Source organism: Caloenas nicobarica, chromosome 3 (genome assembly GCF_036013445.1).
Source record: "Caloenas nicobarica isolate bCalNic1 chromosome 3, bCalNic1.hap1, whole genome shotgun sequence".
NCBI classification, from domain to species: Eukaryota; Metazoa; Chordata; class Aves; order Columbiformes; family Columbidae; genus Caloenas; species Caloenas nicobarica.
In genome coordinates, this window is record NC_088247.1 from 99,453,260 (window position 1) to 99,479,470 (window position 26,211).

Below are 26,211 nucleotides of genomic sequence, written 5' to 3' on the forward strand. Positions count from 1 at the left end.
TAGCTTCCACAGTGATGGAAACATCTCTGCTGAGCCTCATAGACTGCTGGTGAGGAGATGCGCAACTACGCTGAAGTTTCTTTCTTAACATTGATGGTACAATTTCAAAAAACTGCGGGCTGGCTTTTAAGCTTTTTACTTCATGTTTGAAACTAAACAGTTCTTAGACAGGTCTGGAAATAGGGGACTCCTAAAAGCAACATAAGATACTCAAAACCAGAAAGCAGCATTCTACTTGGACAAGCAGATGTGGTTTCTGCAAATGATTGTTGCTGTATCTCCACTCAATGTGGCAAAAGAAACTGAAAATACAGCAACCTAACTGAATGCTAAAGAAAGTGACGTGTGAGAAAATATGTGAATATTCTCATTAAATAAGAAGGCTCCTGGTTCAAATGCTACCATTATGTGAACTCCTGCAGTATGAAAATGCCGGTGGACCATTACTCATAGAACAGTCTTCTCTGCTGGCAGAAAACTAACATGTTACCAGTTGATGTGCATTTTGATGGAAGCATCAGTTTATACATCCCTAAATGTATTGACTGGAGAACAATGCAGATTTGCAAATAAATTAGGTCTGCAATAGGATTACCTATAGATATTTTTAATTCATAAATTTCTCTGCAGTACATAGAGGATGACGTGAAACACTACCATTTCTGGTGGAATCCAAGCTAGAGAGTGTCCATAAATAGAAAATAGATCTGACAATATGACAGATTAGCTGGTGTTAGGGAGCCACAATGCACAGTGGGTGGTGCAGTCTTATTATACCTTGAATGTCCTACACGTATCTGTGAGATCCAGGTCACTGGACTACCTTTTGGCCATGAAACAACTGAAGCTGTAACAGACATTTCCCCCCTCAAATTCTTTCCTTATTTGCATAAAGAGGAGGAAAAGAGGTTTCCTCAAAGTTTCTGCTCCTAGTAATCCAGGCAACACAGAGTTGGATTTGGTTCGCACCTGCTAATTAACTTCTTTATGCCATATCTGGTAATCACAAAAAAATCCTTGTCTCATTGTGAATGTATTTTTATAGGGGAAATAGGAAGCAGGTGTTGAGAAAGAAGGAAGTGATTCTTCCCACATACAGTTGTTGTCCCCATCCCTCTCATCTCCTCCACGAACAGCACAAGCAGAAAGTCTGACTCTCCAGTATACCTGGAGGGGACCAGCTCTCTGTCATGGCTTCGCCAAACCACTGCACTCCCTCAAGCTGTCATCTCTTCTTTCCTTTCTGTAACAGAAAAATGAACATTTACATCGCCATGTTTCCAGTGGCATTTACGTTTTGTTTTGAAATGAATACTATTCATTATGATTTATTGAGTATTATGATTTATAAATAGAGGTAACTTTTCAAAAAAGAAAATCAGTATTGTTGAATGAAACTAAACTGTTAGTTATAAATGAGGAAGAACAGTCATCTTACTTTTAACTTAAAATACCCATTGTTTATCCCAATAAATAAACCACTCTTCACAGCAGAGTCACATATTAAAGGATCAGATGACTTTAACATTACCGGGAATTTGCGACCTTGCCTCCTTGGGTGTGAGTACATTTGGAAACCTCAGCTGAGGATGTGCCATCATTAACACATCTCATTACAGCTTTGGGTTTGGTTCTAGTCTCCCGATGGTACTGATACAAAGCAATACTGAAGCTAAAAACACAGCTGGTCTCATCATGTTTCAGATTTTGTGATGTGTTCATGGTATGATATTGCCACAATCGCTGTTCATACACCATTGTGATCTGTAAGGGGTTTTCAGAGTTTCCGAAAGCATTTATGTATTCTAACTTACATAATCTTCTGAAATATATCTTTATGAAATATATGTATATGACATGAGAAAAGCAACTAGTTCACATATCAAAATGCGCTGCAGGAGTGCTCTAGGGAATATATTGTCAAAGAAACCATGGAATTTTATCTTCTCATCTCCCATTTTCTCTAAGGTGTAGGTGCTTATCACAACAATATCAAAGGGTCTTCTATGTATATGCACTGAAATAAATATATTGTCATCTAAAGTCATAAAGGAAATTCAGAAATTGGGAATGTACAAAATCTTATAAATGTTACAAACTCTGACTTTACAGATTGGGAGTCTCCTCGCCTTTGCTTGCCAGAAGTGTCGCTCACCTAAAGATAGTGGAAGCCATGCCCTTAAAATACTAAGCATGTGATTCTTTGAAAATTTACATCTTATAGTTTGATCATGTGTCTTCTAAAATTCTGCTCCCTGGAAGTCTTTTTAGTAGCAAACATATTCTCACAAATGGAAGTTAAAAAAATAATTTACTACTTCGCTTCAATTTTCAAGCAATTAAAAAAGCATATTATCCTGTCTTGTTCACCTGAGCTGGACAAGGCTGAAAACAAAAATATCAAAGCAGCAATACTTATTAAGTAGAAACTCTGGTTTGTGTGTTATCTTAACCTGCTTCTCAATTCACTCTAAGGCATTCAAAGCATATAGTCTTTGAAGTAGCCTATACTCTCTATTTTTCTTCTGCAAAGTACAGCACATGTCAGGTTCAGACAAAATACCAAAAATGACTGTATATTTTATTAAAAGCTTATTTTTTCCTCTCTCTCTCTTTTTAACAAAAGTCTAATTCAGTTGTTGTTCCCTTAGGTACAAAGTACACAGTTCATAATTCATTTGATATAAAATGTCAGTTTAGATTTTTGCACTTCTTTGATAAATGAGAAAAAACATGTACATTTCAATTTCCTTCTACGAGGTTTTACTAGCAGAAGCCCCCCTCCCATTGTGCTGCTCAAAGACCTTTGTGTTAAATTAAACATCAAGATTCAGAAACTGTAGGGAATGATATTTCCAAGACATACAGTACAAATATATGAGACTGGGAAAAAAGGTAATGATTTTTCCTACCACTAAAGTGATCTCTCCCAAAGAGCATCTTTGATCCTTGAATTAGTTCTCAGTTATAATTTAATATATCAAAACCGTCAGCAGCTTTCCTTACATTTAGACATAAAGTGATATAGTCAGCTCCACAAAGACCAAAATACAACATTCAGGGGCTTGCTCCCCTCCCAACTTGTGCCTGTGACTCTAAAGTCCATCGATATTAATGGGGAAAATCTGTTTACATCAAAGGAGATGGCAGAGAATTAATTTAATTGTATCTGTCATCATTAACGGTATTGAGTGGGTTTTTTTCCTATATAACCAAATCCTACCACTGATCAACATGCAAACTCTCAGGGAGATAATCTGCACAACGGCACAGAGCAGAACCCTGGCAATAAAACTATTATAATTTTAAAAATAACAAAAAACATCGTATATTATTCTCTTATGTAACACATGAGGCCGAGGCAAACAAATCTGAACTATCACATTTACAGAGTAAACAAGAATTCTTATCACTTCTCAAAATTGCCACTGCAATGCTATGGCTGTCACTTCACATTACAGTCTAGTTCAACAGTTGCAGTATCAATAAATTAAGTTGTATTAGAAAACAGCAATAGGACCACATTCTGATGCTCATGCTGAGTATCAGAACTGATGAATAACACGTGTCCAGATCCACAAATGCCCAGGACTCAGGACCTGCTCCTCTTGCCCCCTTTGCTGCTGACATGTACCCTGCCTCACCCCAACCTGGGAAGTGTCTGTAGTCCTTGGTTACAATAGCACCTGCTCTGTCTTCTCTCCCAATAAATGAGGTATTTTGTTTGGTTGTTTTTGTGATGTTGTTTTTCAGGCAGCATTCTGCCTTCCTTGCTCATGAACCCAGAGGTTAGTATGCTGCCTGGCAAGTGGGAGACGGGAGTGTTAGTCACTTTAGGATGAATAATCCAGCTCTCCTTTTTTTTCAGCCAGTGCTCCGACAGTGATAAACTATGACAGAATATGAACGGTGATGCCCCTGTTCCACCTAACTGTGGCAAAAATCCCTAACTGTTTTTATGGATTGGTCCCCCACTAAAAACAGCATTTCAATTGACAGAAATTGATCCAGATGTTATCCGCTGAAGTAAAATATTTAATATTTAAGATGAAGAAAAAGCATTATAGACAAGCCTATTCACACATGGAAATAATCCGTGCAAAATAGACAGTTGACTTATCTGATGCATAGGGTAAAAGGATTACAATCTTTTTTACCCAACCCATCCACATAGGAGTGTTCGTACAGCATTATTAAGTAGCCACTCATCAATTAATGTCCTGTTCTAGATACTTTTAACAAATAAACCATTTATATGAATTAAGTCTTGGCTTCAGTTCCTCAGATAATGCTGAAGAACACATAAATCCACTGGAATTGGTGGAAGTGTGTCAATATACAACAATGAATGACCTGTTCCCAAGTATTTTTACTGAAAAGAGCTTGGCTACTGTCTTCTCGTTCAAAAGTGGCCTAATTGATTAGAGGTCTTAGTAACACCATCACGTTTTATTCAAATGCAAGCCGGGCTGACTGTGTTTTGCCTTATATGCCACAAGATGTGTCACAGCATTTACTCTAATCTGCACGTACAATTTACCATACTTTGAGGTAAAGGAAATACCTTGGCAATACTAACTCTCCATGGTATAGATTTTCTGCAGTCTTTTGAAAAAAAGTGAAGAGGCAGGGAAAACTTCCTCTCTTTTGTTCCTTTTTTAAAACATAGACTGGAAGGGCTAAATATTCATCACAGAAAATTTACAGCTGCTTAATTCAGATTACAACCATCAGGAACATCCTGTTGAATTTTTTGGACAGCACTATCAATTTCTTACGAATAACCCTCTCAAATAGGCTTCTTAGTATGTAAGACCACTCACAACTTTGGTGGAAGGAAAAACAGAGAAAAGAGAAGTATTCTTTCCTTATATAATGCCATCTCTTCACTCATTCAGCTTCTTTTCTGTGTGTTCTACTAGAGCTGTTTAGACAATCTAAAACCAGTCAACCTGAATTCACGCATTTTCTATGTACACAGTGGCCACATTCTACTATGGTGACACCTTTCCTGGAGAGGCAATCCCCCAGTCTAAGCTGAGGGACAAGAAGAGAGGCTGACAAACTTTCTGACATGTATATTTTACTTTTCAGCATGAGGATGAATGCAAAAGTCTCTTTCACCTTCCCTTGCTAACACATGCCCATCTTTCTATCTGTAAATGGGAATAACAATCCTCAATCATTTCAGAAGCCTGTTGAAAAGCTGAATTATTAAATATTTGTAAAAATTATAAAATTAAATATGTCAGTATACAAGTAGTAAGTATATAATTCAATACAGGACATATCCCACTGTAACGTGAAATATATTAATTCCCTTTCTGTCTTATTTTACTAACCTGGAATTAATCTAAGAGCATAGTATTTACTTGTCAGAAGAAAGCAAGACCTGCATACAGATCCAAAGAAAAAAAGGCAAAAATCCAGCATGTCTGCATGAACATGCACATACTAATATATCATATACATATTTGTATGTGTGTATCTGCATGTGTGTGCAGACACAAAAATAAATGTTCAGAAAGAAAAGCACAGTGAGGAAAAAACTGTCAAGTTTCAGGAATCGGTAAGGGCTATAGACTCATAGTTGCCTTTGTTGTAAGAAAGAGGATAGCATACAACAGCACTGCAATACAGGGACACTCTAAGGACTGATTCTCAATCAGTTTCCCTTTTCTCTCCCTTTCTGTCATTGTAGAAAAGCGTATTTCTTCTTAGGTACTCAGTCAACTAGCCCAAAGACAACTGCATAGATGTTACATAATGAGGAGCCTATGCTAGGAAAAAATAGGCAAAAGTCAAAATTAAAACACTACCAGAAAAAATAATTAACTATATGCAGGAAAAATATTGTAATTCTGCAAATAGTTTTAAGAACTCAGATACATACTTTAAGATTTATTAAGTTCCATTTCAGATCTATTTTTAAAATACACAGAAAATGCGCAAATAGGAGTTAACAGGAGTTATACTTAACTGTTAAGAAAACCAGTAAAAAGAGCAAAAGCATGTTTATGGCAATGATGTTTAAGAAAGATCATATCTGGTTTTGTCCCTAGCTAAAGAGAGGAAAAGAATAGTGATTTGACTCCCTGTATATTTCACCCACAGCAAGATCTTAAGAGATGCTTAATTTTTTCCCCGTTAGGCTTTTTTTTTTTTTTTTTAAGTAAATGTGATGAATATGTGAACATGTAACAGGGTGACAGAACTTTGCTGGAGGCTTACGAAGTTCATTGCAAATGGTGGAACTTCAAAGCTTCATCAACTGTGCAAAGTACCTCAAAAAACCACTTGTGACTTTCCTCAAGTGCTTTATGATCAGCAGGCTAAGTTCCATAATAAAGATGCTTCAAGTGCAGAAAATACGGAACAAAATGACAAAAAGCAACAACAAAAATAGCCCCCCCCCCCAGATCTTTGCCTTTGCTGACCGTTAATGGAAATAGCATCTTATTTTGGAAACTATAGGGGCAGGAGTTGTTCAAAATAAGTATTAAAAAGGGAGCTTTTTAGAAAAGCAGTGCAAATCATAGCGGCAAAAAATTGACCCAGTTCCTAAAAGTTGCATATTTCTGGAAAATGGTTCAAAAGACAGAATTCATGGTGTGATTTTTCAAATGTCTTCTGTATGTTTTCACTAGGAATTTCAACGTCATTTTATTGTAGAATTCCTCCAACAGAAGAACCTAATTTATCACATACAGAATGTTGACTTTAATTAGAGTACTGAACAGTCTAGTTCAGATTTACAGCAAATGAAAAAAAAACCCACAAAAAAACCCAAAATCAAAACAAAAATAAATCCCAAACAAACAAAAACAAACAAAATACCCACCAAACAAACAAAAACCAATCAAACAAAAAAAACAACCACGAATAGGCTTAAGCTTATATTAAAACTGCATACTTCATCTAAATTGTGTCCTTTTTTATGTACAATTAGAATTGGTCCAAAATAGGTTTATGTGATGGAAGGCAATAATTTTAAATAGTGATCTGCTGCTAAATTCCACAAAAGCCTGTTTCTCCCACTCTTATATACTATTCCAGTTTTCGGAATTACAATCAAGCTGTAGCTTTCCAGATTTCTTACATGAGATCTTAAGTACTGCCTGGACCTCATGCTAAGGCCGAGGTTTTGGAAAGACCTGGAGTGAGACCTCTACAAGGAGGTTAATTGCCTGCTTATAGATGATCAATTGGCTATTTCAAGTTCTTGCACCGTTCTCTCTTTTTAATCTGGCACTCCCCAAGCAAGTAAAAACATCCACGTTCTTCTTTCTAGACAACTAACATTGCAGTTTTGATCTTCTTGCCCTAACTGTTTTGTGCAGCTCCAGAAGACAGAAAGCAACCTAAGAGGTGGTAAATACAGGTGTCCTGTGTCTGGAGCATGGAAACAGCAGAGCTGTAACTATGGGAGATCTGCCCAGCCCCAGAAGTACATGGTGCAGGGGCAAAGGGAAGGAGGCAATCAGAAATAAAAAGACATTGTTGGAGTGTCATCGCCTTCTGGCCCTCTCCAGTTTTCTGAGTAGGGACTTACACCAAGGTTCAATTTAAAGCAACCTTGAGGTGGTCCCTTATGATGTGTGGAGTTAGGCTGAGACCCAACTGCCTGCAATTGTAGGAAAGCGAGCAGTAAAGTCGGCACCTCTGTACCTCTCATTGCTGGAGTCTGAATACACAACCCTTCAGGAATGAGACTTACCCCTCTCTTCTCTTGCCACCAAAAACACCCACCCAAAACCGAGGATAGACATGGTATGAGCTCACTGAAAGATGTGCTGAGCAGTCTGGGAGAGGGGAATAAAAAAAGGAAGTAGAACTGACAAAAATGGCAATCAGTTCCATACTGCAGAGCTTAGAGAAGAATTACTGTTCCATAGAACAATTCCCAGTTTTCCACACAAGCACTTTTGCAATCCCACCCTTATGTCTCCATGAAATGACCTTTCTGGACAAAAGGAACTAAAACAGACAATTTACACAGCTTGCAACTGACACTCTAATTAGCCAGGTCATTACTGAGAGATGTAGGAGAGCTCTTTCCCCGTCCCTACTCTATCCTGCTCTCTCCTTAAACTACCTCTAGAAAAGATGTGGTCATAGTTTTTCATTAAGAACTTCTTGATAACACTCCCTAGCCCACCTCTGTTGACTTGTTTGCAATTTTGTTTAAAACATTTCCTGTTCTTCATCAAAATAGGAGATTATGTTATTCTGAAGTAAATAAAGATATCATGCAAATGTTTGAGAATTTGGAATTTTAAAAAATTGTTTTTCACAATGAATAATATAGAATGATGCCAGAAGCATTTTTTCTAAACTACCTTTAATTTTTTTTTCCATTTCTAAATTATGTTTTTACTACTCTAAAGGAAATCTCAAAAAAAGTTTTATGGTGTGACTCAATGTGATACTAAGCATCATGGAAAAACAAACCTGTCTTACAGGGAAAGTTTTAGCATATACAGGTTTGATTTTTCTTCCTAAATAGTTCTGGCCTAGCAGCAACAGTTCGCTTGCTTTACTGAATACTAATTCATCTAAGGAGGCCTGTTGGCTTCAGTGATCAACTTGCATGAGCAAATGCTTTTCTGATGTGAATATAAGTTGTATGATGTGATTCTTATTTGTTTGCATAATTAGATCAATGATCCTATGATGTGGCTCGATATCCAGTCTCAGAGGTGTTCCTACCTAAACTGACAGTGGCTGAAATCATCTGGTTGCAGGACACCATCCTCTGTAGATTTTGAACAAATGTCAACAGCTACAAGTATGTAGGCTCACTTTTTGCTGCTGAGAACTAGCCCAAGCTTGCAAGCAGATGCATGCAGCATCCCATGTGCAAACAAGGAACCAGTGAAGGACAGGTGCTTAGGAGGCCACGGCAAAATCTGACGTTTCACTGCTAGGCATTCCTACGTTGTGCAAATCACATAGCATAGAAATGAACAACATACTTCATAAGTTATGGCAGAGATTAAATAGACACTTCACTACTTAGGCAAATATATTTTTTTTTGCCCAGAGTATCTTCCCTCTTATGTTTTACATAGGGAATATATATCAATTCTTGGAGGCTCTTTTCTATAGAAATTTGCATCCAGGTAATGATTTCTAATCCCCAACACAAGTAACCATACACAGACAACTCTGCAACATGATCCAGAATTACCATCCACAACCAGTTTCATACCTCTTGCCATCACTTGGGAATCCAGTCCTTTTCTGTGCTTTGGAGGTGACATTGAGCCCCCACCTTCCTGCTTCCCATCTGATCAGGAGCCTGTCTCCCTACCTCTCTTTGCACCTATTTTTTCAACACAACCCATCCTCCTTTCTGCATACAGGACTTCTCATTCCCTTCCATACTCAGGCTATATTATATACTATACTAGAGTATAATCACCAGCAGTGATTGCAGCTTTCTTTTCTGTTAGCTTACCATCTCTTACTACAAAGCAATCCTGAATTAACAGAGTCCTCTATCTGCCACTACATCAGAAATAGCACTCATTAAGAAGAAAAATATATAACCAAGGACTCCATACAGAAGATTTTCTCCCAGATATTTGCAGTTTTACATCCACTGTATCATTTCAATTCATTTACCTAATTTAATTAATTCTAAAACAATTTTTTCTCCAGATGTTTTACTGGCTGGCATCCTCAAATTAATGTGAAGCACTGGCTAGTATATGATTTTTACAACTTCTACCAAAGAAGTTTAGGACAAGATAAATAGAACAAATTTATTCTTTTTGGAAAAAATATAAAACTCAAAAAAATTTACTTCCACCTCTGCAGTATGAAATTTCTCACTAATCATTTTAAACTATGCCCTTTTATGCTTCCTCCATCTCTTTTAGCTTTCTATGCAGTTCTTTGATGTAACAAAGACAGTTTCAGACAACATTTCAGTTCAGCTGGAAAAAAAAGCTTTAAGTCTTGAGGCAAAAAGTAGTGTATTTAAAATTTATATACTCCATAATGCCTTTGTTCTGAACTTGAACATCCTGAAAAACTTCCCCGCTTTCTTTTGCCTTCCGACTCTGAAGATCATTTGTTCTCATGGTTCAAGCTTCTTATTATGCAACAGTGACTTTAACTGGTGGTTCCAGCATTTAAGTACATGCACAGTCATGGCTGACCCTTTCTGATCAATTGCCAATCCATACAGGTTTGACTGATAAAAGAGCCAATTAGATTTAAGCAAATTAAGGGACATCACCAATGTCAACCACTTATTAAACTGAATGCTGAATTCCATGCATACAAAACACTAATGCACCAAGTCCCATTAAGAGTTGAAATCCTAACCCCATTAGTAACTCCAGACCACTGCAGGGTAAGGGTCAAAACAAAGTTTCATATTTATGGATTAACATTGGATTCAGTTTTTATTTTTTTAATCTTTCCAAGAACTCTTGAACCTGCACTGCAATTTTAGTCAAGAGCTTAGATAAAATATATTCCTTATTTCTAAGATTTTTTTTTGAGCATTGCCTTTAAGCTTGGCAAATCAGCTTGATGAGAAATTAAGATATATTCAATCAGGTAACACTAAATATTTGGTGTACTTTACATTATGTGTTAAATACACTTTAAATACACTTTAAAAATGAAACAAAGGAAATGCATGTTGGAAGAAAATGTGTATAATAATTGAAAAACAGCGATCTGCAGTAACTTCAAAATGGAATATCCCTTTGTCCTCTGACACTCTCCCTCTTTATACAATCTTCCATCAAGCTCCATGAAGCACTCCCCATAATGTAAATTTTTGAAACAGCTTTTTTTTGGTGATCTTTGAAAAGAGAATGCTATATTTTAACACTCATTAAAAGACTGTGATTTTGTATATAATGAGACCTCTTTCACTTCTTGATTAAACAAAACTTCTGTCAAAGTGAAATCATGGCCACTGAAGTAAAAAATAAAATCCTTTCTGAATTTAGTATCATTTAGATTTCATTCAATGATTTAGAAAGTGCTTGTAAGTGAAGGCACTGAATACAGCCCAGTGTAAACTTACCGTTGTATTCATAACATGCAGTGGAACTGTATGGCACTCAAAGAGTCGTTGTAATAAACATCACAGTAAACATAGCTTGTCCTAGATATACACAAGTGTGTATCTGTATGTGTGCACACATTCAGTGGAACATAGTGTATGTGAGAGTACTTCTCTCATATACACTGCTTCATTTATTATTCATTTCACTACAGATCACAGTCCACTGGACAATAATATGGAAGATTTCTTTAATAACTCTCACTGTTAATTTAATTCTACTTAAACACACATATCCTAGTGAATGCCACATGCTTTTCAGCATGATTTTATGTGTAAATCAGGATAATATGTTTTCAGATCATTAACTAAAAGGAAGCATGAACTAAAACCTATTTAATCAATGAGGTATTGCTTTTAAACTACCACAAGGTCATAAAAAAGATAATTTCAAAGCTATAAGTTTTCTAATTGTAATCAACAACAATCTAATGATGAAAGAAAGTGTATCTTAATGGCTGTCATAAACTTGTGCACATCCTTGCCTATCTTAAAAGATCCTTTACCTTCTCATTTGGTAAAATTTTTACTACCAAATTTTGTCATTTCTACATGAAAAATTGAAGTGTGACAATGGGACTAGAAATGTCAGTATCTTATCGCTGAATCTAAAATGAGCAGTAAAACTCAGATGTGGTTTTATTATTACACGACAATGTATATTTGTTAATATTAGCTGTAATGTGGCAATCAGATTGGAAAAGTATAAAATGTGCTGGGAATTTACCTTTTCCTTCTGGTTCAGTAATGTGTCATACAAACTCTGCATTTAATTTATTCACTTTTCAGAAGTCTCTCTGTTGTTTTGCCCCCAAAACAATTCACCTGTTTGGAAGCAAACTGTTCTAAGTGTAATTTTATTTTTGAGCTGTAAGGTTTTGTTGGGCTCTCACTATAGAATTCAAAATTGCCTTAAATTCCACTGGCATTTATTCACCAAAAGCTAATTCACTAGGATGTCCATGAAAAGAGCACTCAAAAGGAACATATATACATCAGCTGCAAATCTAAGCTTTCATCTTAAAAAAACCAAAAAAAACAACAAAAAAAGAACATGCACAATTTTTAGGGGGTATTTGGACAATTATTTCATTTCAAATTTTTATGAAGATAAGATCCAAAGTGGCTTAGAGCCTCATTCTGTCAATCAGCACATTGCAATTGACTTTCTTACAGCTACATCAGTTTGTGTATTCTGGCTCAATATATAATTATGATTACTATTATATATATTACTATTATTAAATAAATTTGCTAAGTCTATCCAGTAAGTGCCCTTTGTCAGCATTTACAACTTTTATTCTAAAACAGACTACAAAATGCAGGTGACTCTCCATATTCTTAGATTATATTAGCCATTCATGATAGAATACATCATCATTCACAGAAAAAAAAATGAAGTATATAATGCATGTCTCACCTACATAATATGCTGTCTATAGAACTACTTATTTCCATTCTCTAGTTCTTAAATTGAACAATGTGACAAATCAGAACCTGAAAAGAATAATTTTGTTAGTAAGAACTACTAATGCAAACATATTCTTCCAAACTTCCAGTTCTCAGTTGCAATAATAAATATCATTTTGTTCAACAAAGTATTTCTGTAATTGTTACATGCACAGAAAAAGCACTTTTTCATACTTACCTCCTGGAGGCATGACTATTGTTATAGCATCACTTATCAAGCTGCCCTGACTGTTGGAAGCATTCACTTGTACTGTGTAATTAGAAAATGGAATCAGTCCTTTAATGGGTACCCATACATTGGATTCGTTGCTGCTGCATAACATCCGAGTACTATTTATAATGGAATAATCAGCATTAGCTGTTATGAAAAAAGAAAGGAGGGGAGAAGAACAAATGTTACACTTTGCATCTGCTACAATTCACCGTCTTTATGAACCAAGTCTTATTTCTACTCATACGAAAAGTTGTCATTGATCCAAGTAACACCAAAAAATGGTCTGTTTGGGAGGAAAAATATTAATCACCGTTTTCTCCTTCTTTTGCCAACAGTTGTACTTGTAAAACTTAGAACGTAAATGAACCAACCATGCAGTTGCAAAGCTGACTGCTAGGTACTGCAAATAGAAGCCAGCTTTCAGAAATTACTCATGTTCTAGAACAATTATGTTATAACTGCAAATTCAAAACATTAAGGTTAATTCTTATGCCTATGAAAGACTCCTAAAACTCTTTGAATTCACTAGGAAAAGACTTACCTTAGGAGTTTACAAGCCAACTCCATTGCATGTGTAAGAAGTAGTTATCTGTAGTAAGAACCACATGCTTTCCAGCATGGCCTGCAGTCCTCTCAAAGATAAAACAAGGATTTGAAGTATTCAGTTTATCGGTTGAAATCATCAGAGGACACCACAGCAACCTACATGTCCTTTACAACCCTTTTAAGATCTTAAACTTAAGATAAGACAATATTCTACCCTACAAAAATAACAAAATAAACCTTTCCAAAATAGCTGATGAGTAAGACTGGAAAATTTTTAAAAATGTCAAGTAACAACTTCTTTTTTGACTCAATGAAGATTTTACTCACGTATCTGAGAACAAAGCTGAGCTCATTTAAAATTATCCAATATTTTGAACGTATAAAGTGCTATATAAATGATTAATATTATTACTACTATCCATCATTCCATGGAGAGGTCCCACATTGAAGTAAACGGAAATTCTGCTTCACAAACAACAGCAGAATCACACAAGTCTGAGACCACAGGTATGAGAATGAGATTAAACAGACTATAACTATTAAAGATATCTTAAATTAATTAAAGTATTGTGACAGGCAGAAGGCTATATATTCACACGTGAGTCCTCTACAAAATCTAGTGCTATGTTATTTAAAAACTAAAACACCTTAGAAACTCTCTTTTAGTTAATTTTTTAAGTGAAACTCATTGGGTTTACACATTTTTAGGCAACTTTCAAATGAGCAGCTAAAACTACAATGTTATTAAACCCGAAACAGTGTCCTGGCTTCAGCTGGGACAGAGGTAATTTTCTTCCTAGTAGCTGCTATAGTGCTGTGTTTTGGATTTAGTATGAGACTAATGTTGATAACACACTGATGTTTCAGTTGTTGTTAAGTAGTTCTTATAATAAATCAAAGACTTTTCAGCTTGGAAGTGCACAAGGAGCTGGGAGAGGACATAGCCGGGACTGCTGACCCAAACTGGCCAAAGGGATAGTCCATACCATACGGTGTCATGTTCAGTATATAAACTGGGGGGAGTTGGCTTGGAGGCTCACATTGCTGCTGGGGGACAAGTTGGGCATAAGTCAATGGGTGGTGAGCAGTCGGACTGTGCATCAGTCATTTTGTATATTATTATTATTACTTTCTCTTCCTTTGCTATCCTATTAAACTGTCTTCATCTCAGCCTACAAACCTTTTTTTTTTTTTTTTTTTTTGAGCAAGTTGCTGCTTAGTGCTTAGTTGCCAGCTGGGGTTAAACCACAACAAACAGTTTTCCAAATATTCCATATTTCTATGACGTGCACTAATGTACATATGCAGTATATTTCAGTCATGTTCACGTTACATTTTACCATGGATAAGTGGTCTGGACCTTCCTCTAATTTGGGGATTCCTATAAACAATCTGTGACTCACTGTACAAGTCCGAGCCATTCCATTATTTTGTTGTTTGCAGACCAGCACAAAGGGTGTTTTCAGTTATTCTGCTGGCAAACTTTCTGAGTTTTGGGGGAGGGAGAGAGTTTTATAAAACTCTTTTTATAAATCTGTCTTGTAGTCTAGTTCCTCATTGCTCAAATTTTACCAGACTGTCTGAAGAGACTACACTAGTGTGAATGTAGAATAATTTCATGAAACCTGATGGATTTATTTTGGATTTCACTGAGCTTTACATTAACCTGAGAGACCCCATTGTATAAACAGCAATGGAGGCAAAGTTTCTTATCACAAAAGAAGAACCACCATGTTTTACACATTCCATGTACAGACACACCAATTCTGCAGAAGCAAAGTTATTTTGTCTGAGATTACTCTTACGTACCCAGGCTGCTCAGCCAGCACTAGAAAAATGCATCTGCATTACTTGATCTCAGCTCTGACGACGTATATCAAACCCTCCTGCACCTTTGTAAAGCTGTCTCTGTGTGGTCTGGGAGTAGATACAATCCAACAAAGCACATTTCTCCCATAATGTATCACAGCTTTTCTATGTACCACCAGGCAGTCTGCGACTTTTTATTTGCGATGCCCACCCAACAACATGTGACTCTTATATACACCTACTGTTTTATTCACAATAAAGCCATTAGAAATGGCCAACTGACGTGCACAGTCTTAAGGTCCTAGTGACATAAAACACGTAAGGACTCTGCTGGCTCTGAAAAGAAATGAATTTTTAAAAAATTTCACCTACAATGTGTAGGAAAGTTTAAAAATCCAGTACTGACAGATCAAGATGCTCAGGATAGATTCATACCTCAAGCATAAAAGTAGGCTGCCTAACAGCAATTTATGTGCCAAATTTATGAGAAAACTAAACTTCTTCTACCTACAGTGCAGTCTCAACATCATGTTAATATTCGTATTCTCATCCACCTGAGCCCAGAAGGAAAGGATATACTTCCTCTGCTGATATTTTTATCCCACTATTAATCTTTCTTCCAATGGCTAACTATGCTATATTTCTAAAAATACAGTTTAGAGTAACAGAAAAGGAATTAAAAGGATACCACTCTATTCCAAATTGCCTGGATAACAACATTAATATACAGTAATTATACAATTAGTTGTAACATTAAATTCTAGTTATAGCAGAGTGATTACTCGGCAATTATAAGAAGTATATAATTACTCAATAATTAGGAGAAGTATGTAATTACATAACCATTTTATTCAGCTCAAAAATGAACTTGCAAATTTACAATGAGATAGACAACACAGGAGTTCAAAATTTTGAATTGGTTCTAACAAAAAGCTGAGGAGTACTCGCAAGTTTCCAAACCTGAATATTACACAGACAAAAGGCATTTTATCCTAGTTCCCAGCCAAGCAAATTTCCGCTGCTGGCAAGTAAAATATTAGAAGAACATTTTTAAAATGCAGGTCTTACTGGGGATGACTTGCAATATGCAGCTTTGCCACTTCTCACTGCTTAAACTTTGCTTTCAGTGGGCTGGAAAATGCAGACACATAGGTTCAGCCTGACAGAAAGTGATACAGTGATAACCCTGTCATATCACTCTGTGCCATTCCTGCCCAGACTGCTTCGGGGCGGACCCTATTTGTGAGTATAAGTGGATAAGGCTTCTCTTTTTCCATTTTTCATGTGTGTTTTCCTCTCCATCCTGCTCACAGGTCCTACTGTAGCCTACCAGCAAGTCTTCCACAGAACTAAACAGCAGCTGCCTCAAACGCTGGTAAAGTTCTAAGAGACATTGTTTTACTTCAGATAAGTGGTTTCTACCAGAATACCTCCTCATTCCTGCACATTTCTGCCTTTTAAGTCCTTCCACGAACAGTCACCAGCACTCCAACAAGCAAGATCCCCTCAAGACACAGCTAACATGAACAACCTAACTAGGGAGGCAGAAAACAAACTACTAGAACTGGCTCACCATGTCCTTCAACACTTAGACACACAAGCACCTATACCAAAAGATGGATTTGGATGGAAGGGGGCTCAGAGCCACCATCTCCTACAACCCCTCAAAAAAGACTAAACCCTTTGCAGATACAAAAGGCTTCCCCATGATCCTTAATCTTTACATATTTTTTTGCATCGTGATGGTTTTGTTCTTTTTCTAGCCTTCCTCCTATATGGCTCTCCATATTCCCCCCAATATTCCTGAGGGACTTCTTTGGCTAAGTCTGGTATCTGAGAAAAATCCGTGTCATTCCCAGTTTAGCCCTAGTTTATACCAGATGAAAGTGTCTCAGTTTTTCAGGAAGACATTATCCAAATGACAAAATTAGGGCTAAAGAATATCCATACACATACTTAAAAACTATACACACTTGATAAAAAGCCAAGTAACAAAACATGCTTACATTAAAAAAGATACACGAATACATGTTCCATTCAAAACAATTGTTTAAAAGTGCTAAGCTTCACACAGTACTCTAGCTGGTAAGTATCTGTGTTTGCAAGTGCACTGTGTTTTGGGGTGGACACTTTGAAGGGAGTTCCCAAGCACACACTCATTCCTGTTACTGAGTACCCCTGTAAATAGGTGAATCCTGTGGGTCAGTGGTGCGTAAATTACTGCTGTCCTGGGTCCATCATCCTATGGGGTTCACTAGATTGAAATAACATAAATGGGTATCCTTTTCCATTCTTGTTATAATCATTGTCACAAGAATTTTAATGCCTCATATATTCCATAATTTTTTTCTCTGTGCTGTACTGCTCTGACCTTTTCAATATTCTGTAATTTGACTGGCTGGCCATTTCAAGTTCTCTCCTTTTTACAGCCTTATTAACTTGTGGGGAAGAGGTGAAATGGACAGCCAATCAGAATACATAATATTGCAAAGGTCACAGTAGTACAGTATAGTATCAGCAGACACAGAATACTGTATATTAGTCATTAGTGTTCTGATATCTTATTCATGTGACAAAGGTTGTAAGTAGTACAGGAAATGGTACAGCATGAAACCATCCTTATGACAAAGACCACAATGGAAAAAAGAAATAACACAAACTAAATGCATTCATCTCACATTTAAAAACTCTTTTTTTGTGTTTTTTTTTGGTGTGTGTAGATTTTGGTGGGTGTTTTGCTGTTCCCCATCCCCTGCCCCCCACATTTGCTGTATTTAAAGGTACTCTTTCCATCTGGATCAAAATAAATGTTCATAAGGAAATGGGTAATAAATTGAGATGTTTCCTTTTTACATATTAAACAGGAAATACATTTCATATTTGTGGGCAAATACCGAATACTTCTACTACTACCACTGCATTTGTGATTATTAAAGTAATAAGTTTAAACATAACCAGTCTAATGTGTCAGTATTGCAAACACACTGACACAACTATGCTGCTGACTTCAGGAAGTGAGGAGGCCATGCTGGTGAAAAATACTACTGGGTGCTCACATGGTTTTCTTGCCCTGATCATCAAGAGCTAGCCATCATTATACAGAAGATATTAGTCAAAATTCAGTTTCCTTATACTTCTGTGTTTGTATTCTTATAGGACTTCAACAACTGAGCTGCCTTTGTAAAATAGATTTCTACCTCCTCCTATTTGCAATGTCCTAGAAAGTGACTGACTGTTCATCTTACTCCTAGATTTGTCTGAACTTAAATGATATTACAGGACCATAGTCTGTGAAATGCAGAGATTTCCACCTGAAAGGTACTTAAGCCTGAAACACCTAAGTCTTATAATCACAAATGTTTAATGGGCTATTATGTTCTTTCAGTATCACTATTTCAAGATAACGTGAGGCTTCAATCGCAAAAGTACACTACATATTGTGTATTTTTCAAGTAAGTTTAAGGCTTTGTGTCATACTCTGAAATATTATTATCAATCTATACTGTTTCCTTTATGTACATACAGGTCCTGATAACCTCTTTTACATTAGAGAGGATGTTACAACACGACGTGCAAAAAGATAGAAGCAGAATTATTACCACTGTAGAAGACTACTCAAAGAGTAAAGGTAGCAAAGATACAGGTCAAGGAACAGTTTATATGAGGACCTAAAGAATTACACAAAGATTATTTAGTTAACAAGCACAAATACAGTTATTTTTTTTGCCACTTTTATATATGTGTGAACATCTTATCTTGGGCCACAGAAAAAGTTAGATAACAAAAGAAAAATGAAACAAGAACTCACTTTTTCACCTCTTTTCCCCATCCTTCCCCATACCTCATCCTCAGTGTCCAACAGTTTCTGTCCCTGTGCTGGTTTCTGGCTATTTGGCACCACATCTTTCTGGGGGAAATTCTGTGAATATGCACACTTCTTCATCTGTAAACTCATTCTTCTGTCAATTAGTTTTGCCTGTTCTTCAGCCTCATTAACTTCCACACAAGCTACTCCATTCCTCTCAGCTAAGATTTTTCTTCTTTTCCCACTGTTTCTAGAGCAGTATTCAGAATTTTTTTAAAAAAAAAAAAAAAAAAGTGACTTTCCATTTGTTCAATTTTCCCAATAACACACAGGTAAAAGTCTTTCCTTATCATTACTGGTGACTCTCTTTTCCTAAGACCTGTAATAATAAACTGTTCTCCAATTATCATCCCAATTGTTATATTGATCTTATGAAGTGGTTTCAGTGCTTTGACACCATATCCCTCTTTTCAAAGAAGCATTGAGGTTTTTGTGTGTGTTCTGTGGTGGGGTTTTCATGGGTTTGGGGCTTTGGTTTTGGGTTTTTGTTTTTTCAGATGAGTACACTGCTGATTCTGTGCCTCAATCTCCTGAACCATTATTTGTTCCTACGAACATATCATGGCCTCAGTCCACAGAACTGAGTCCAAAACTTCAAATTTCTCTTATCACAGGAAGTCTTCATACTCACGGGCCAGAGGAAGTTGCTGGATGAAACAAGATGGATAACTTAAAGGCACTGTGATGAACTGGAAAAACTATGAATCCAATATATTCCTTTTCCTGTAAATAATGAACAATTCACATTATCTGCATTGAGAAACCTTAGTTTTTTTCATTTTTCCCTGGTAATTAAAGAAGCCTTAGTTTTAAGACTGAAAAACAAAAAATATTTAAAGAACAAGATGAAAGTCCTTATGGCCATATACAGAAAAAATCTGAAAGCTCAAAAACCCAGATGTAGTTTCTGACTGTACTACTCAAATTGTTTCTTTGACGGCTCAGTTTTCCTCACTTTAAAACAGGCAAAGGCACCTTCTGTGACTTTTCACGGACTTAAATTTGATACAGCTGTCTTAGACTGTCTTGAGATGTACGGAATGCATATGCTGGACATTCTGTCCATCGCTCTGAGCCGGCCCTCAGTACAGGCTGGGGGCTAATGCTGGAAAGTTGCTTGAAAAAGTCATGGAGGTCCTGGTGGACAAGAAGTTGAACATGAGCCAGCAATGAGTCCTTGTGACAAAGAAGGCCAACAGCTTCATGGGCTGCACTAGGAGAAGCATTGCCAGCAGGTCATGGGAAGGGATCCCTCCTCTCTGTTCAGCCCTGGTGAGACACATCTGGAGCGCTCATCCTGTTCCAAGCTCCCCAGTACAAGACAGATATGAACTTACTGGAGTGGAGTCCATGCAAAGATGATTAAGGTCTTGAAGCACCTGTCACACAGAGAGAGTTCGAGAGAACTGAGGTTGTTTAGCCTCAAGCAGAGAAGGCTTAGATCCTACCAACGTCTATAAACATCTGACGTGAGTGCGTAAAAAGCCGAACATTTCTCATCAGTATAGAGCAACAGAACAAGAGGCAATGAGTACATACAGAAAATACAAGAAATTATGTTTAAGCCTAAGGAAAAAACTTCTTTACTTTGAGGTTGGCCAAACACTGGAACAAGTTTCCCAGAGAGGTTGTGGAGTCTTTGTCCTTAGTGATATTCAAAACCTAACTGGGCACTGTCCTGGGCAATGTGCTCCAACTGACCCTGCTTGGAGAAGGGGGGTTGGACTAGATGATCTGTAGAGGTGCTCTATGACTTCAGCTGTTCTGTGATTCTATGAAAATCTGCAGAATACTTCAGGAACCCTAAGGCAAAGCAGGGGTAATCATTATGATGAAAGCACATTCCTGTCAGGAAAAATAAGTGATCATTAGTATTACAAACACAAAGGCATGTGCTCATTTATATGTTCGTTAATTATATGGACTGACACATGAAGAAAGCCCACAGCTTGATGAGAGAGCTCATACAAGAAAGTTAGCACAGACTCCATGGATAGTTAATGACTGCAGTCAAGACTAGGCTCTGTCATGATGGCAGGCGGAGAGGAATGTTTGGTGTGTGGTCTCATCTACACTTTTGAGATTCCAATTCAGTGCCATGAGGCTTTCAACTTAAAAACTCTGTAACTGTAGATGAAACTGTCAAGAAGAAACTTGTTTCATTTGAATTACTGGTTTAGGTTTCCTCATTACTCTTTCATAAACATAGAAATGCCTAATGAGTCTTGCAATGGAGTCTGTCTCATTTAGACCTTTTGGTTAAAACAGCGTATTCAGTATAGTGTCAAACCTCTACTGTAAGTATACTCATCTGTATTGTAACTCACTTTGCTGCAACAGCACCAAGGGCCATCAGTCCTGCTCCCCCTCCCATGCACTGTACTAAGTACATTAGGGACACACTGTAAGAACTCCATCCATTACTAAAGAAATCATAAAATAGGTTGAGGCCACCCAACTCTGGAAAGCATTCTTTGAGTAGATCCAACTTTTGTGGGTTTCACACAGGCTTCCAGTATCCAGGTGCTCTTATCCCAACATGAACAGGAGAAAGTGTCGCAGCACAGTTTAGTACCCTGAGTGGCACAACATCACTTCGTCTATAAATGACCAGAAGGCATCAAATCGCAAAAACGTTTGCCATACTTGTGATTTTAAGCTGATGATAGACCATGTAATAGTTGATTTCATCCGTTTTGTTTGAGGAGTTTTATAGACAAATGATGACACTTTATAAAGTTTCTTTCACAAGAGATTTCACACACTAAATAAATTTCAGAAACAGTTAACTTTAAAATCTTTAAGTTGGTTTTCCATAGTTAGAACATTCTTTCTCAAGCTGCAGCACTACATAAATAGAGATTATCATAGTATCCGCTTTCTGAATCTATGCCCATAATTCATGGATGCCAATAAGAGTTTTACATTCTCCAGGGACACTATCAGAAGGAGACTAGCTAAACACACAGAGCAGAACTGGGAGTCTCAAATCCATAATCAAATATCTAGATTGATTGTGTCACTTGCACTTGTATTGATTTCAATTGGAGCAGCTGACCCAAGGGAACAATAAAAATGTGGAATAAAACTGATTTATGAGAACAAAATAAATCCTTTTGTGAGTGGTAATGAATTGGTACTATTTAACCCTTTCCATCACAAAGGGAGAACACCATTTATTTTTTCAGAATGCTGAGTTAGCTGAAAGAAGTCATATAAAAAATGTCAATACTGTCAAATGCCATTACACTTAGTTGTAATACTTTGGAAGGAATGAAGCTCTAAACTTGATCTAGGATTTTTATTTGACATAAGACATTCTTTTGGTTTTTCCAGTCACCTTACATGAGGCATCATAAATGATGCACTTATACATTGAAAGAATCACAGAATCACTCAGGTGAGTGTTTGTTGTGCTTACTTATATGGCCTATTTAGGGCAAAACCAGCCTATTTAGGGCAAAAACATATAGAACATAAATAGCCATATGAATGGCACACACTCATCCCTATAGAAGGATGATCTATCATAGTATCTAGACCTTTCTGGTATAACACTAGAAAGTTACATAGTCAAAACCAAATTTGATTCAACCTTCAAATAAAAACTTCATCCAAACTTGTCAAATCCCAGTTTTCATCATGCTTTCTCTACCTGAGAAAACAGATGAGTTTTACATTAGTTAGTCTCTAAAGAGAAGCATATTTCTTTGAAACCAAGACATACAAGTATCCAAACACAATTTCTTCATCTGCAGAAGCTCCAGTCAGATTATTTATATTTTGGGGGGGTCTTGTATTTACACCATTGACACTAATAATTTTGTGTCCAATGTCTTAAATTGTTTTTTGCATTAGGATTTACCACAGATAACTAAGCACTGTCAGTGTAGCCTCCTCAGCCTTCATGTGGTTTAAAAACTCTGGAAGACATTCATTAACTAAAAGACTGTTTTCATAGGAAAGCTGATTGGCAAATTCCCTTTTACTCAATACTGTTTACCAGTGCCATCTCTAGAAGATTGCTATTATTCCCTAGACTGTTCCAAGGGAGCAGCAACAGCCTCAGAGACTATCCTGCTATTGGAGGTCACTAGGAATTTCAGCTTTTTAAGAACTGATAATACATTCCTCACAGAAATGGGGTTCAGCCTTATGTATCTGCTTTATAACATGGAAGCCAATAAATTACACAGTACAGTATAGAAACAGATCATTGTACATGTGACAAAAACATAATGATGTGAAGAGAGATGCAGAAGATCAGTTAAAACACTATCTGCAGTCTGATACTAGAGTCCTCACCAAAGAAAGAGTCCACTGTAGAAATTAGAGAGAGACCACTTTCTTTTTGCCTTCCTCTGGGACACCTATATCAAGGAACAGAACAGAAAAGAAAATAAAAGCATATCTGCTGCTGAAGGATATCATGCTAGTAGATGGTGTATTGTGAAGCTGCTCAAAATCTACTAAATCTTCCTGAAGTGCATGCAAAACTACAAGTTTTCTAGCCATGCAAATCAAACTTTAAATGGCACATTACTCAGTCCCAAAATACCCCTACGTCCTGCCCTAGTAAACAGATTAAACATGACTATTTGAAAATGAGTAACACATCCCCTTCTTTTCCACCTCAAACATCTTCAGGACTAGCGAGTTCTATAGCTAAAACTAGGGAGATAGACAAAATGAGGTAGTAAGGGGATGAAATATGAAAAATCTCCTTAATGGCTGATTTGGAAAAGCAGCTAAGGGCTTCCACGAAAGCATCCTACTTTGAGATTTAGGAGGGTATCTTTCTGGCGAGCAGGGGGCAATGATGGATATGGAAAATACTTCCAGGAAGGCTCTGGAAAACACTGCCTCAGTGGCTTCAGGGTCCTTAGCATTAGTAACATTAAGGAACTAAGGTACCTTAGGCACTGTGCAACATCACAGCAGTACAGCAAACAGAAACGGATTAAATATTTCTTTATATATTACAAAGGTAACTGATAAATTACCAATATCATTAATATCACCACAATTTCTCAGATTCACATTCCTTTTGAAAACTTTACCCTTCTTTTAAAGTCAAGGATTTCTATTACCCTTAGGCCAGCTTCTTGAAGAAAGGATTATTTTTCTTATTAGTAATGTAAAATTTAGTGTGCCTATCGTATTGAAAAGCAAAATAGCCAAGGACTGCTACTAGGGAATTCAGGTTGCAGAATGTACAGGGTTACTTTGCAATCCTAAATAGTACCAGAGTAAAGTTGGAATGACTTTTCCTGTCCTTAAGAGACAATGGTCTGTCCCTGGCACAGGAACACACGATATTCTGAACATCTTTGGTAAGTGATTAAATGCAGGAAGAACACAGTCCTGACGTTTGCCTACTACAAAAAATACATTTCTTTGGTACCATCTTCTTGAATGTTCAGATACACGAGAGGAAACCCTTAATAACTACTCAACAATAGGAAAAAAAAATTAGCAAGTTTTTGAAGAAATAGCTTATGATGAAAGGAAATCATATGCTTTGATTACATATATGGAATGACCATACTGCCATTTTCATAAAAGAATTTTTCTTGTAAATATTAAAGCACATCTGAACCTGTATCTCTTGTCAGATATTGCATATCCATTTGGAGCAACTGTAGATGCAAAATTATACTTAGGTATTTATATTTCGAGGTAATTATGCAAACAACCATGTCTAAAACAATCCCTTATGAAAATTAGCCTAATAAGTCTCTCAGAAATGTTTTAGTCATTTCTGAAATGTTTAATTCTCAAAAATTGTTGTGTTCCTTTTAAACTGCCAGATTTAAATGTAAAACTCTTACCTCCTTCTGCAACTTTGAAGATAACATCCCACAGAATTTTCATTCTCCATTCTCAAGCCTTCGACACAAGACAGGCTAGGAACTTTAAGGGGCCCCAGCATTCCTCTCCCCACTTCTGTTGGCACCTGCAGATGGCACATCTTCCCCCAGCAGACATTGCTTGTATGCACTAGCTTGATTCACTTCATTTGATGAATGAAGTTCTAACATATATATGCAAAAGTCAACTTGTTTATAGATGTAGCTTTTTTAAAAAAAATTCTTTTTATCAGAAAATGCTGTATTCTGTCGTCGCAATTCTGCAGTTTGCCAAGAGAATGAGTACTCTGCAAGGAAGCTTTCTGGCACAGTATCTCAAAATAATCAGAGTTACCAGATGAATAATTTCCCCTTTACAAAACCACCAGATGTACTACACCACTGAAAAGTAAGAACCTTGGATGATATGTCAACAAGAGAAGTTACAAAAAGTAAAAAACTAAACACTGAAAGTAACATACATTGATTTCTGCATTCATGAGCAAAAAAGCGTTCTGAGTATAACCCTGCAACTTCGTGTTGTGAAACTCCCTAAGGACATATAGTTAATTAAGGATTCTCTTTATGTCAAACTTGCATTCAAATGCATCACAGCATCCAGGGGACTACAGATTTGGATTCATTTTGTGCTAATGCAGTCATCTGACACAGGTAGGAAGATAAGAATTTCCTCCAACTCTCTCCTCTGGAAAAGAGGTAATAACTGATTCTTCCTGTACTAGAACTTAATTTCAGATATCCAGATGCAATTAAAAATGACCCTGTACTTAATCTAAACCACCTGGAGGGTAAATAGGTCCGAATGAGGAAGCTACTTGAGGGAAATAAGCCTGACTCTGTCACCTTTCTTTCTCCCTCAAGTCCTCCGAGAACTGGAAGTGTATCAGATAATAACAAGAACTTTAACTCCTCTTAAATAGAAAAACTGTTTGTGATCTGGTAATATCAGTATTTCATGCCTTGGAATAACCAATTGCAAAACAAATACCTCTTTAACGCTTCTTCCAAGGAGGCACTAGGACTTAAATGACTTGAGGCAAAGCAACTTTCGCAGAAAAACACGTTGCCTGAGCATTGCAGAATTGGGACAGAACCCTCAATTTCTGAAGTTATATTTTACTCCCCTATGGAGTTTGCTAGGAACAAATATGCTTCTGGAAATCATACCTGTACAGATCAGAATGGTGAAACGGACTCAACAAAGCTCTTTCCTGTATTTTAACCAATACTTTCAAAGAGAAAGACTGCTACAAAAATAAACAGTTGAATTAGAAAATGAAGCCTAATTGACACAGATATTTCTCCTGCAGAGATTGCTAAAGCATGGTTCAGCTACGGAAAAATCCAT

The 26,211-nt window shown here is 36.8% G+C and overlaps 1 protein-coding gene across 1 annotated transcript in view; it reads right to left on the bottom strand.

Annotated features, from left to right (window-relative positions):
• Positions 1-26,211, bottom strand: part of USH2A (usherin) — a 393,053-nt gene that overhangs the window by 142,000 nt on the left and 224,842 nt on the right. Inside the window, exon 37 of the mRNA XM_065630575.1 lies at positions 12,738-12,917. Coding sequence (XP_065486647.1) covers positions 12,738-12,917 — 180 coding nt within the window. The remainder of the gene's footprint in view (positions 1-12,737; positions 12,918-26,211) is intronic.